Source organism: Opisthocomus hoazin, chromosome 8 (assembly GCF_030867145.1).
Source record: "Opisthocomus hoazin isolate bOpiHoa1 chromosome 8, bOpiHoa1.hap1, whole genome shotgun sequence".
NCBI lineage: Eukaryota > Metazoa > Chordata > Aves > Opisthocomiformes > Opisthocomidae > Opisthocomus > Opisthocomus hoazin.
Window position 1 is genome coordinate 61,339,950 of NC_134421.1, and position 13,478 is coordinate 61,353,427.

The 13,478-nt window shown below is 40.9% G+C and overlaps 1 protein-coding gene across 13 annotated transcripts in view; it reads right to left on the reverse strand.

Moving 5' to 3' along the window:
- MAGI2 (membrane associated guanylate kinase, WW and PDZ domain containing 2) overlaps positions 1-13,478 on the reverse strand; it is a 786,243-nt gene that overhangs the window by 266,195 nt on the left and 506,570 nt on the right. For all 13 annotated transcript variants that reach the window (XM_075427760.1, XM_075427753.1, XM_075427751.1 and 10 more), the window contains one exon: positions 2,357-2,572. In XM_075427760.1, coding sequence (XP_075283875.1) covers positions 2,357-2,572 — 216 coding nt within the window. The remainder of the gene's footprint in view (positions 1-2,356; positions 2,573-13,478) is intronic.

The window sequence follows — 13,478 nt, forward strand, 5'->3', positions numbered from 1 at the left end:
TGTTAAGTTGTTCAATGTCTATAAAAAATGTATCAATATTTTGGATGTCCCAAACATCTTAGATTTAATAAAACTCTCCCATTAGAAGTGATCCATTTAAAATAGGATGCATTTTCTGAAAGAACCGGAAACAACAAATATCCTGCCTTGGTTGCTTGTTTGTAAGAACTAGACGGCTCCCTCCACCAAGAATTAAAAAAAAAGGAAAAAAAAATTAATGCATTCTGATTTTCCTGATTGTTCAGAGACACAAACTACAAATGCACGCACATTTTAGAGGTAGCTAAGGCTCTATCGACTCATAGAGAAAATGACTGCAGTAGCAGGGTCCGTGGGAGCTACACAGCCCAACAAAGGCAACGCAGCATGTATGTACAGAGCTGCTTTGCTGAAATCCTCAAAGTCCTCAATCAGTGTAACCGAACAACAAAACCCTGCTTATGAAGCCATGAGAGCCAGCACAGGCACTGCTTGTTCTGCTGGCCACACCTACAGGAATTACTTTGTGGGGGGCGAGGAGGGGGAGGAGGGGGGGCTGTCTTACACCCATGCTCATGTGTTTCATTTTTTAACACAGCACATGCCAGTCCCTGTTTCTTGGTGCTGCCTCGTCATCATTCACAGAGAATTTGCCTGGGAGAAATTAATTATAGGTGTACAATGCAAGGAGAAAAGCAGGTAAACATTGCCCCTTGATCCAGTTAGAGCTGAAACATATTGCCCTGGAAATTGCTCCTCAGCAACGGCCCATTATGTGACACATTTAGAATAACTGCAAAGAATGATCTTTCTAATGATTTCTACAATACACTTCGGAGACCAAATCCTGCCTTTGCCTCTTTTGCTGTGGAAGTATCCTGGCAACAGAGCCAGTGCGGATGTTTTACGTAAGGATTTCTGGGCTTCATCCTTTTCTGCTTAGCTGTGTGGGAAAGGCACTAAGCATCAGGGCACTGCTGACAGATGCAATGTTGTGTGGAAGGGATGAGCAAGGCTCGTGCAGCATGTGATGGCAACAGCCGGGGAGTAATCCTGCAGCCTTTCTGTGAGCCAAGAGAGAACGAGATCCACTCTCACTCCACAGCTCCCTGCCACCCCTCTTGTACACGGGGATGGATTCTGCACAGGGATTTGCTCTTACTCGTAATGGGAGGCAACATCTACAGAAAAGGATGTGGCAAATACATCCTTGATGGAAAGACATACAGCTTTATGTACTTTCTAATGCAGTAGGAGTAAAAAAGTATATATAGAATTTGCAGTATGAAAATCGTTTTTATAGTGCTTAGAAGGTTAAGTACTGGATTTTTTGTTTCACATTAACCTATACATTTAGAGAACTTGCAATATTTCATTTTGACTTCTCATCCATATATTGTCACTACAGGCTTCTACTTCAATAGTTTGTTTCTGAATTTCTAAGTTCACCAAAAATGATTCACAGAGTTATTTCTCAGAGAGATCTAAAAGTCTGAATTCTTTAATTTCCCACCTGAACACCAACAAAAAATAATTTTAAAAATGGTATTTCAGAATAAAAATTATTAAGTACTGTAAAACAATGACTCTTGCTAAAGTGAAGGGGGAGCTGATTACCTGCGTGGAAAAGGCTGGAGTGTTCTCACTCAGGATACCAGTCAGTATCTTGAGCCTCTTTTTTTCTGAAGAACTATGATCCAAGGGGTAAAACAACAGCTGCCTTTCAGGACTAGGCATCTGAAACCTTTATCAGCTTTATGCAGGCTCTAGAACTTTGCTGAAAAGTGCCGTTCCTGAGAGAATTGCCAGTTAAGTTTCATCGGCTCTGCCACAAGTTCATTAATATGAAGACAACATTACTCTTACATAATATTACTAAGATTTTATAACAATTTACAAAAGTTTACTTTATAATATAGTGAACTCTTTCCTGAGTATCACTGTTTGAGAACAAAGAGACCTGAAACAAGGAGACTAGGTTCATTTGACCACATTACAGTTCGCTAGACTCCCTTCATAGTCAATGGAGAGAAACAGGCACTTGGGATTGATTTCCTAACCTAGAAATCTCAAACAGATCACATGAACTGTATTCAAAAAGTAGATATTTTTCTCTTTACCCTATAAGAAGGTTCAAAGTGACTAGTTCAGAGCCAGATATCTTTATGGTAGCTGAGGTAAGTGAGATGACTCCTCAAAATGGAGGTTAAAAGTAATTTGTTTTAGATTTGAGAGGAATCTTATTATTCAGGATTCCTGGCTTTCAGTCTTGCAAGAACATCCTTACCTTAATATGCGTGTTCTCACTGCAGAAGGAGGTAACTGAGGACTCTGTGAATAACAGAAACACATTGCAAAATAAGAAGGAAGAACAGACCTGGTGTTACTGTCACATCATTTCCATTGACCACAGGTCTTTCTTCCTCTTCTTCCTCCGGTGGCTCAATACCCGTCTTCTCCATATTGCTCACAGACTTATTCCTTTTACGTTTGCCTTCAGCCCCGGGAGTGGCACCTGGGAGAATCTGATCTGTTACATTTAACAGCAATGGAGCAGGTTCTGCTGGAGGCTTTGGAGTGCCGTAATAGTTGTCTGGAAAGAAAAGAAATAACATATGAATTTGTAGAAATACCTATGCTGCTGCTTCTTCTTTTGTCTTAGACTAAAGAGATTATGTGAGGTAGGATCTGGTACGTCAGCTAATATAAAGATTAGTTCAAAATATTTTCTGTGAAATTAAATATTCACCTTTCATGAGATGGCAAACAATTTTTTCGGTGGTAGCTTTAGCGATCATATCATGCTCAGAAGTATATACCATATTAGCACTTCCTGAAACTTTAACGGGGTTGATTAATATTCCTCTCATCCAAATACCTGACAAATAGGCAGCATAGAAGAGCTGTTTTCTTATTTCAAACCATTAGTTAAGACAAATCAGTTTTGTAACACTTATTCCACAATACAAGAGTTTCTGAAGGATCAAAAGGACCATAAAAGTATTGGTTATTCACTATGTTATGTCAGCTTAACCCCCTTGAATTTGCTCTTCTACTTAGAAAATAAATAATTGTTCAATGATTCAGAGATTTGCAGTTTTCAGTAGTGCTTGCACTATCTTACTTTTCATATTTATCAAATTTTTTCTATTCATGAGCTCTAGATTTGTAACAGTTAATGATACTATGTTTTCAAAGAAAGTTGAAACCTTATGCTTTAGGGCTTAAAATTATCTCAAAGTACTAAGGAATTCTGAGAAGACTTAAGGTGGCTGACAGATTACCCTGTATTTGTCTCTCATCAAATTTCTGGCAACTTCCTCTGACTCATTTATTTTCTGTCAGAAGGATTATTAGATTATATGGACTATGGTCTGATCATATCTATATTAGTATCTGTATGTTTGGATTTCTAGCACATTTGGTCTCAAAACTGGTTTCTTACTGATATTTCAAATTTGTCTTAAAAATATGGTTAAAATAAAATATTAAAATAATTCAATAAAAATATGTATAAAAAAGCACAAATCCTCCCTATAACCAAACATAAAGAGTAATATAAGACATAAAAATAAAAACATGTTACTTATGCAGTTATCTTTTTTCATCTGCAAGTTGCAATGAAGGGCAGTGAAAACTATACCTTCCAAGTAGATTTTCAGCAGTTAATATGGGAAACTAAAAATACTATCCAGCTCTGAGAAACTTTTCCAAAGAAAAAAGCCCCTATGTAAAAATATTAAGTAAGTTGCTGAAGATATTTGTAAACCATATGACCATTTTAAAAATTCTTTTCCCATAATTTAGGGCTTTATGTGATCAAAGAATACTAACAACTGGCAAAAAATTATTTTAACCACGTATGAGTGTGACACAGAGAAATATGTTATATCTGCACAGTAAACCATCATAAGATGCATTTTGCAGATACAGTAAATATTCTTTCTGGCACTAGTCTTCGTTTCCAATGAATTACAGTGTTCAGCCACATGGCCACCTCAATAATACTGAATACTACGAATTTTTCACCGTGGTTTAGCAAAACGATATTCATAACAGATGTTTCTGTAGTTGTAATACGATAGAAAAATTTGTGTTAAATGGCCCTCACACTCACTCTGGGTTTAGGGATGGCAGAATGAAAAACTCACTGCAGATTTTCTTTCAAATTTCTGAGATGGCAGCAGGTTTACGCACGCAGCATGGGAAACAAACAGGAGGAGTTGGAAGCAATCGTGCTGCTGGAAAGCTACGACCTGATTGCCATCACAGAAACTTGGTGGGATGAATCCCACGACTAGAATGTAGCTCTTGATGGCTACAGGCTGTTCAGAAGAAACAGGCGAGGAAGGAGGGGCGGGGGTGTTGCCCTTTACATCAAGAAAACATTACAGAGTGAAGAGCTGTCCCTGAAGAATAACCATGAGCAGGTCGAAAGCTTATGGGTAAGAATCAGAGAGAGAGGCAACAAAGGGAACCTAGTGGTTGGTGTCTACTACAGGCCACCAGACCAAGAGGAGCTGACAGACGAAGCGTTCTTCCTCCAACTCCAGGAGGGTTTGCGCTCGCAGGCTCTCGTCCTACTGGGGGACTTCAACCACCCCGACATCTGCCGGAAAAGCAACATGGCAAGCTGTAGGCAATCCAGCAGGTTCCTAGAATGCATTGAGGACAACTTCTTAAGCCAGGTAATAAGCACCCCTACCCAAGGGGATGCGATACCAGACATGGTGGTCACCAATGCGAGTGAGCTCGTTGGGGATGTCAAGATCGGAGGTAGCCTGGGCTGCAGTGACCACGCGCTGGTGGAACTAACGCTACTGAGGGAAATGGGAATAACGAAGAGCATAGTCAGGACTCTAAATTTTAGGAGGGCAAATTTCCAGCTCTTCAAGGAGATAGTCAGAAGGACTCCCTGGGAAACGGTCCTCAGGGACAGGAGAACAGAACAGAGCTGGCAGGTCTTTAAGGATGCATTCCACAGAGCACAAGAGCTCTCGATCCCCAAGTGTAAGAAGTTGGGCAGAGAAGGGAAGAGACCAGCATGGCTGAGACAAGAGATGCTGGTCAAACGAAGGAAGAAGAGGGAACTGCACAGGCAGTGGAAGCAGGGGCTGGCTTCCCGGGAAGAGTATAGGGAAGCTGCCCGGTTGTGTAGGGATGGGGTCAGGAAGGCCAAGGCACAGCTGGAGCTGAACTTGGCAAGGGATGCAAAAAAAACCAAGAAGGGCTTCTACAGGTATGTCAGCTGGAAAAAGATGGTCAAAGAAAGCGTACCCCCGCTCATGAGCGAGACCGGCAAACTGGCAACAGCAGATGAGGAGAAAGCTGAGGTACTCAACAACTTTTTTGCCTCAGTCTTCACTGGCAACCTCTCTCCTCACCCCTCCCGAGTCGATGAATGGCATGAAGGAGACTAGGAGGGTAAAATCCCTCCAGCTGTAAGTGAAGACCAGGTTCGGGACCTCCTGAGGAACCTAAACCTACAGAAGTCCATGGGACCTGATGAGATGCATCCCAGAGTCTTGAGGGAACTGGCTGATGTAGTTGCCAAGCCATTCCATGATATTTGAAAAGTCATGGCAGCCAGGGGAAGTCCCCAGTGACTGGAAAAAGGGAAACATTGTGCCCCTTTTCAAAAAGGGTAGAAAGGAAGACCCTGGGAACTACCGACCTGTCAGCCTCGTCTTGGTGCCTGGGAAGATCATGGAACAGATCCTCCTAGAAGAAATGCTAAGGCACATGGAGGCCAGGGAGGTGATTTGAGACAGCCAGCATGGCTTCACCAAGGGCAAGTCCTGCCTCACCAACCTAGTGGCTTTCTGTGATGGTATAACAACAAGGGTGGACAAGGGAAAACCAATGGACGTCATCTATCTGGATTTTTGTAAAGCCTTTGACATGGTCCCCCACAACATCCTTCTCTCTAAATTGGAGAGCCATGGATTTGACGGGTGGACTGTCTGGTGGATAAGGAATTGGTTGGATGGTCGCAGCCAAAGGGTAGTGGTCAACGGCTCAATGTCCGGATGGAGACCAGTGACGAGTGGTGTCCCTCAGGGGTCCGTACTGGGACTGGTGCTGTTCAATATATTTATCAATGACATGGACAGTGACATCGAGTGTACCCTCAGCAAGTTTGCAGATGACACCAAGCTGAGTGGTACGGTTCATACACCAGAACGATGGGATGCCATCCAGAGGGACCTGGACAAGCTGGAGAGGTGGGCCTGTGTGAACCTCATGAGGTTCAACACGGCCAAGTGCAAGGTCCTACACCTGGGTCGGGGTAATCCCCGCTATCAATACAGGCTGGGGGATGAAAGGATAGAGAGCAGCCCTGCTGAGAGGGACTTGAGGGTACTGATAGACGAAAGGCTGGACATGAGCCGGCAATGTGCGCTGGCAGCCCAGAGGGCCAACCGTGTCCTGGGCTGCATTAAGAGAAGCATGGCCAGCAGGTCGAGAGAGGTGATTCTGCCCTTCTACTCTGCTCTGGTGAGACCTCACCTGGAGTACTGCGTTCAGCTCTGGAGCCCTCAGCACAAGAAGGACATGGAACTGTGGAGCGGGTCCAAAGGAGGGCTACAAAAATGATCCGAGGGCTGGAGCACCTCTCCTATGAGGACAGGCTGAGAGAGTTGGGCTTGTTCAGCCTGGAGAAGAGAAGGCTGCGGGGAGACCTGATTGCAGCCTTTCAGTACTTAAAGGGAGCCTATAGGAAAGATGGGGACAATCTTTTTAGTAAAGACAACAGTGACAGGACGAGGGGTAATGGTTTTAAACTAAAACAGGGTAGGTTTAGGCTGGATATAAGGAAGAAATTCTTTACAATGAGGGTGGTGAAACACTGGCACAGGTTGCCCAGAGAGGTAGTGGAGGCCCCATCCCTGGAAACATTCAAGACCAGGTTGGACAGGCTCTGAGCAACCTGATCTAGTTAGCGGTGTCCCTGCTCGCTGAGGGGGGGTTGGACTAGATGACCTCTAGGGGTCCCTTCCGGCCCAAAACTTTCTATGATTCTATGATTAACAAAAAAAAAAATCTATGAATATGACATTTATAAAATATAGGAAACAAAAGCACACATTTAAGATTAGGAACCAAAGAGGATTTCATGCTTTCAGTTTCAAACTGAAAATGCAGTATAATTTCCAACTTCTGTCCTCTGAAGTAACATATCATAAGCTTTATAATCCAGTAACCATTGATTTAAAAGTGAGTTTTGCATTATTAGTTGCCATCTATCTATCTATCTATCTATCTATCTATCTATCTATCTATCCATCCTTAATTCAAATATATGCATAAGCAATGCAAAGAAAAATAAGAAACTTGTGTACTGTTATTCACACAATTAGTGCATTGTAAAAATGATGAAAAGAACCCATAGAGTCGCAAAGGAAAAAATACATAGGATGAGAGACCCAGTCATTTCAATGAAGGAGCAATGCTCCACTGAACAAAAATTAGAATCAATGTAAACTGTATCTTCTATCAAAAAGAGTTTCTCAGTGTCTTGAAATTCCTTGCCTAAGCCTTAGAAATTATCATTACAGCTAATGAGAGACTCTCTCATAGACACTCAGCAATTGTCATATCTAGGCATAATGCAGAGTTTAAATGTTTAAACACCATAACTATTGTTGTAACGATGAAAATCTCTGATAACACCAGCTTGTTTTCATCTTGCCTGAGCAAAGGACAGGATTAGTTCAAGATGTTACTGTTGAAACACTCATCATAAGGTACTGAAATTCAGCTTCCCATGGGTACAAAAAGCACACCAAATAAATAATTTCAATTGTGTTTAATTTAAATAAAAGGAATTAATAATAATAATAATAAAAAAGCTTACTGAAAGAAAACGTAAATCCCATGCTCACTGGCAGTCAAAAAAGCCAGCAGTTAGGAGCTTTACAAAAAATAATGGAGCACAAACCAGAAAACACCTTTATAGCACTACACAAAACCACGTAGTACCCTCCCTTTTTTATACTGCCTGCTGTTCTGGTACTTGCCTCACAAAAATTACATGGGGGAACTAAAGAAGGGCAATTAAAGCTTGGAACTGCTTAAATTGATTTGGAGTTTTCAGCCTGGAAAGGGGACAACTGAAGGGGAATATGGCAGATATGTATAAAATCAGGAGAACTCTGGGAAAGTGCCTAGAAAATAAATGAATGGATGCTTGGCTTCTCACTACATGAGAATAAGAGGGTGCCCAATGAAATTAGCAGGTCTAAAACAAGCAAAAAAAGTGGGTTTGTTTCACACAGCATAAGAGAATAGTGGCATTCACTGTCAGATGTTGCAAGTATCATAAATACTGTCAAAAAGCAATTATACAAAGTCATAGAAGCAAAAAACCCATGAAATGCTATTAAACGTAAAGGTACAAATTCTGAATCAAGAGTTCCATACAATGCAGATGGGTGTAGCACAGAATGCATCTCTGCATGCCTTCCCTGTTCTTGTATTTTGTTTACCTTGACATCTACCAAGGGGCAGCAGTAGAGGCAGAGTACGGGGCTACAGTTTCCCTTGGTTTAACTCAGTGCAGCTGCTCTCTTACTCAGGTGCCTGCTTGTTGTACTTAAAAAATGTGTGCATACTCCTCTGCCGCCCCAGCACAAAGTCAAGAGGTCAGTTTAAGCCAGCAGAGCTTAAGCTAAGCACTTTGCGCTGGACCTGACTAAAAGCCTTCCCACAGACAGGCAGTGCACAACGCATATTTGATTGCAGAAAAGCCACCACTGCTTAATCCACCTCTCTGCTGTGCCTGATTGCTTCGGTGCTCCCAGACTGTTTCCAAGTGCAGCTGAACCCTGAAGGTGGTCTAACCTAACCTGTTTGACTCGGCTGCCGGAATGGCTTGGGAGCCATAGCACAGCTACAATTACCGAGTATTCCTTGCCACCCCTAAGCTATATGAAAAGGTCTGCCTGGTTCTGCAAGGAGGGAGCTATATGAAATTACTGGGGAGGTCAGCCCTGATGACAGAGACCAGATCAGGAAATCAGAAAGTCAGAAGAAAGAGAAAAAGGAGAGAACGAGGACGGCAAAGCAGCTATTTTTTTTCTTAACCTGAGCTCATCTATGTCAGGAAGTAGTAAGGCTTTTATTTTATCGATGAAGTGTTTGATGATGAAGCAATAGATCCTAACTTGCTTCCTGAGAAAATGTAAGCCCTTAGGGAAGGAAAAAAGACAAAGCATTTGGGTGGTAGTAAAGAAGCAGAAGGATCATCACGCTGAAATGATAACAAGACCCAGATCTACGGATGGTCACTGTACTGATGTGCTCAACATCCAGTGATCTCAGTTACTGGAAGCAGTTCTAACTGTGTCTCCCACAATGCTATGCTCCGCATTGCACTCCATTGCAGGGACTGACCTACGTGGGCTCTCTGCCTGGCCTTGCTGAGCACCTTCACCACCAGCCCCCACCAGCCCCTCTCCCCTTCTGCGAGGAAAGAGCCCAAAACGCAGCATAGAGTGAACGTCTCCACTTTCCTCCCTTCTGCACAGGGAAGGGAGAAGAAGGGCTTCTGCCAGGTTTGCATCCCTGGCTGAGGAGGAGGACGTACTCCCTTAGCTCCTGGCACCGGCCAGCCTGAACCGTCAGATTGTAGAGGAAGGACGTTACTGCTGGGAGAGTCCTTGGCTACTGAAGCTCCACTGATCTCACCTAAGAAATGAAAAAGTCTAGTTTAAAAATGTAAGTGCTATGTAAAGTTAAAATTGTTGCTGAGGAATTAGGAAATTATAGTAAGAATGAATAATCGGAGAGAAAACTAGAGGTGTGCAGAGCCAAAAGCTTTGACTATGAACACTTCCAGCTATGGTGTGACTCAGATTCTGAGCCCAGAATGAGATACACGTGCTTTTTCACACTTATTTTTAGAGTGGGATGAAACAATACCCAGCTACAAATACACCCCTGCTTCTGCTTATTCAGCACCCTCATTTAGATTGATCTGTCTGTACTGTTTATACAACTTTGAATTGCTGAAGTATCAGTCAAAATTGTGTGAGTCAGCCACAACTCTAGGAAATGAAAGACAAACCTTGTTTTTCAGTTATTAGAACAGTAACTGCAAATGTTATAGTGAATGTCAAATCTCTATGTATTGCTTTTGTGGTCTCTCACTAGTGATAATAAATTAAGGGGAAAGTACTCTGCGGTCTAATTATAGTCTGGATATGAGAGTTATTTTTGATATTTTAACAGCTCACCAACCAATACCTATGGAAAAATAACAGATTGCAATGGTATACAGAGTTTAAGTAGGCAGAAATTAGCTTAATTTTTAATAAAAATAATAAATGTGAATATTTTATTATTTGATTCAAAGACAATAGTTGTATTTATGACTAGAGGCCTACTGCATACATCAAGAAGCATCTATTTATAATCTATAATGAAGGTTTCTGAACTTCAGCTAAATTATAGTAAAAAATTAACAAAAATATTTCAGAAGCATCTAAAAAGTGCAGCTTAACATTGAAAGGAGATCTAAAACCAGTGTCTCCATTGGTAGTGGCCCACAGCCTGCAAGCCCTGGTATGTCACACTTGAGTCTGCTGCAGTCTGGAGTCCATACATTGAGCTTTCTTTGCATGCAAATTTAAGTGCAGGTTTCTGTCAACTTCCAGAAGACAGCAGGAAAGAAAGTCTCTGGTTTTGGCATTGCTTAGGGAAGGCCCAATACAGTGGCAGTACAACCAGTAGGGTCAGATCATACATGGTTTGTAGTCTCTCAAACTTTGCATTATTTTTTCATGGCCAACAGAACCCAGGGGAATGGGTCACAGAAGTCTTCTTTGAAGAGTTTGGTATTGTGTGCAATGGATGTTGAATACAGGAAGGACTCCTAAATGCCAGCTCCATGGAGCTCCTAAAATCTGTGTAGACCTCCAGGAGCCAACCATGCGGTGTCACCATACTCTCACTTCACTGTGCTGTCAGACCCACACATCACTTTGCCATGGAAGTACGTCCAATCAGTTGGCGTGTTCTTACGAAATTATTTTATTCTAACATTTCTGGCCACCCGTACATGTCATTTAGAGCATTCTTTTGTATGTCATGAAACATGTTCTGCGGTACAAATACACAAGTACAGAATATTTTAAAACTGAAGAAGCCCTCTCTCAAAATTCTTACAACCATCTTATAAAATTCCCAAAGAGGAAAACAGTACATAGACACTGTTAAAATATAATTAGTGATGTATTTAACAAAATTCAAGACAATTACCACCTCCTTAAAGAAGCCTTGCAAACTTCTTTTCACCCACTCACCCTGAGTGAGTAATTTATTTTGACGGGTTGACTATACTATAATTAGGGCTTTTTTAATCATTGCTGTAAGGCTGGGTGAGTAGATTTTCTTCTTGGCTTCATATATTTTCATGATGGTTTTGCAATGCTGCTTGATGGATCAAAGTTGCAGAACTCAGTATGGTGCTGAAGAAAGTGGAACTAAAACATGAAGGCTTCTAAACCCTTTACATTTATGTTGGTATTGTTTTTACTTATGATCTCCTGTCATTAAGATGGCAAAGAGGCCAGGAGAGGTCATAGTTCAGATCTCTCAGGATTTAGAGGGAAAAAACTTATTAAATATAGATTTGTGATTATGTTTTTCAACAACAGCTTTTAACTTCTATTGTGTTCTCTGAGATATTTAAAAACAAAATTATACTTTCACTAAGATCTTTGCTGCTACTTTCAGTCAGAGGCTGAAGATCCCAGAGAAGTCTTTGCCCTGCTTTTTCTAACTCAGCCTTTGAATCCAGATTGCTTAGCTCTCTGAGCCTCGCTGTTACATTAACATCTGAATTAAACATACAAATTAAAATTTATTTACTTTGGGAGTGCTGTCAGAATGAGTTGCACACAATATACAGAACTAATTCCGTACTTGTTGGATATACAGAGCCCCAGGGCTACTCTGTGCTTTACCCTCGCTATTTTCTAACTGTATTGGGCTTTATCTATGGCTAAAGCTACTCAAAAGGAATATTTTCCAGAGATCTCAGGGTTCTGCTAGAACAGAGGGGTCAGAGTTACTGCCCATGCATTCCCAACAAACACTTGAGCATTTTCTGGCAGGGACTGTCCAGCTGTTTCCCAGAGGCAGGGAGATTTTTGATGCCTTGTGTGCCGCCACTCTTCCCCAGTCAGAATTCTCATTTGGTTTGGTCTCTGTAGCTTCTGCTGACAGACATTAGGCAGATATGCTAACTTCTGTGTCAACTAATGACATTTTAATAACTGGCTTCAGGATTGTCTATTCATCTACATTAAAATTAAATCACTAATTATAGCTGTGGATTTTTGCCCAAGAGTGTTCTGGCCCCCAGTGAATGCAATAGCAGAGGAAGTTTCTAACTTCACAAATACGGGAATGGAGACAGACGGGCTGTCAAAACTTCCACCATGACAGACCTGCTCTTCTCTTACCATTGGACCCCAGCTACCCCCAGTAAGAATCTCTCTTTTCCAGACAGACTGGGAAAGACTGTAAAAGTAAGGATACATGAGTTTATTTTGATTTCCTAATGGGTATTTTTGAGATAAATATCAATAGCAAATCAATTTTTGTAATCTTGGCACTGATAGAGTGTATCAGATCTGCATAGGGGATGATCTTGAACAATTCTGATTTCCAGAAATTTTGAAAACCCCAAAATTAAGGCATACAAAGTTAATTCTCATTTAAAAAAATGTATTTTCCTCAGAGATGCCACTTCAGGCCTTAGGGTATGTCAGAGAGTTCAGACTCCTAAGTTTTCTTCATGTGTGTTTCCATAGTTCCATTTCACATAGCTGAGTCTGTCCTTTCTTTCTTTCTTTCTTTCTTTCTTTCTTTCTTTCTTTCTTTCTTTCTTTCTTTCTTTCTTTCTTTCTTTCTTTCTTTCTTTCTTTCTTTCTTTCTTTCTTTCTTTCTTTCTTTCTTTCTTTCTTTCTTTCTTTCTTTCTTTCTTTCTTTTTCTTTCTCTTTCTTTCTTTCTTTCTTTTTCTTTCTTTCTTTCTTTCTTTCTTTCTTTTTCTTTCTTTCTTTCTTTCTTTCTTTCTTTCTTTCTTTCTTTCTCTTTCTTTCTTTCTTTCTTTCTTTCTTTCTTTCTTTCTTTCTTTCTTTCTTTCTTTCTTTCTTTCTTTCTTTCTTTCTTTCTTTCTTTCTTTCTTTCTTTCTTTCTTTCTTTCTTTCTTTCTTTCTTTCTTTCTTTCTTTCTTTCTTTCTTTCTTTCTTTCTTCTTTCTTTCTCTCTCTCTCCCTCCCTCCCTCCCTCCCTTCCTTCCTTCCTTCCTTCCTTCCTTCCTTCCTTCCTTCCTTCCTTCCTTCTAAATATTCTGCATTCCTTACATTTTCTTAATTAACCTTTTAGCTATTTGCAGTAGCTCATCTACAAATTTAGGCACATATGCAAGACTAATCCCTAAAAATTCTGTGTAAGTTTACAAAAAGCAAGTAGAAAGAACAATTTCACCT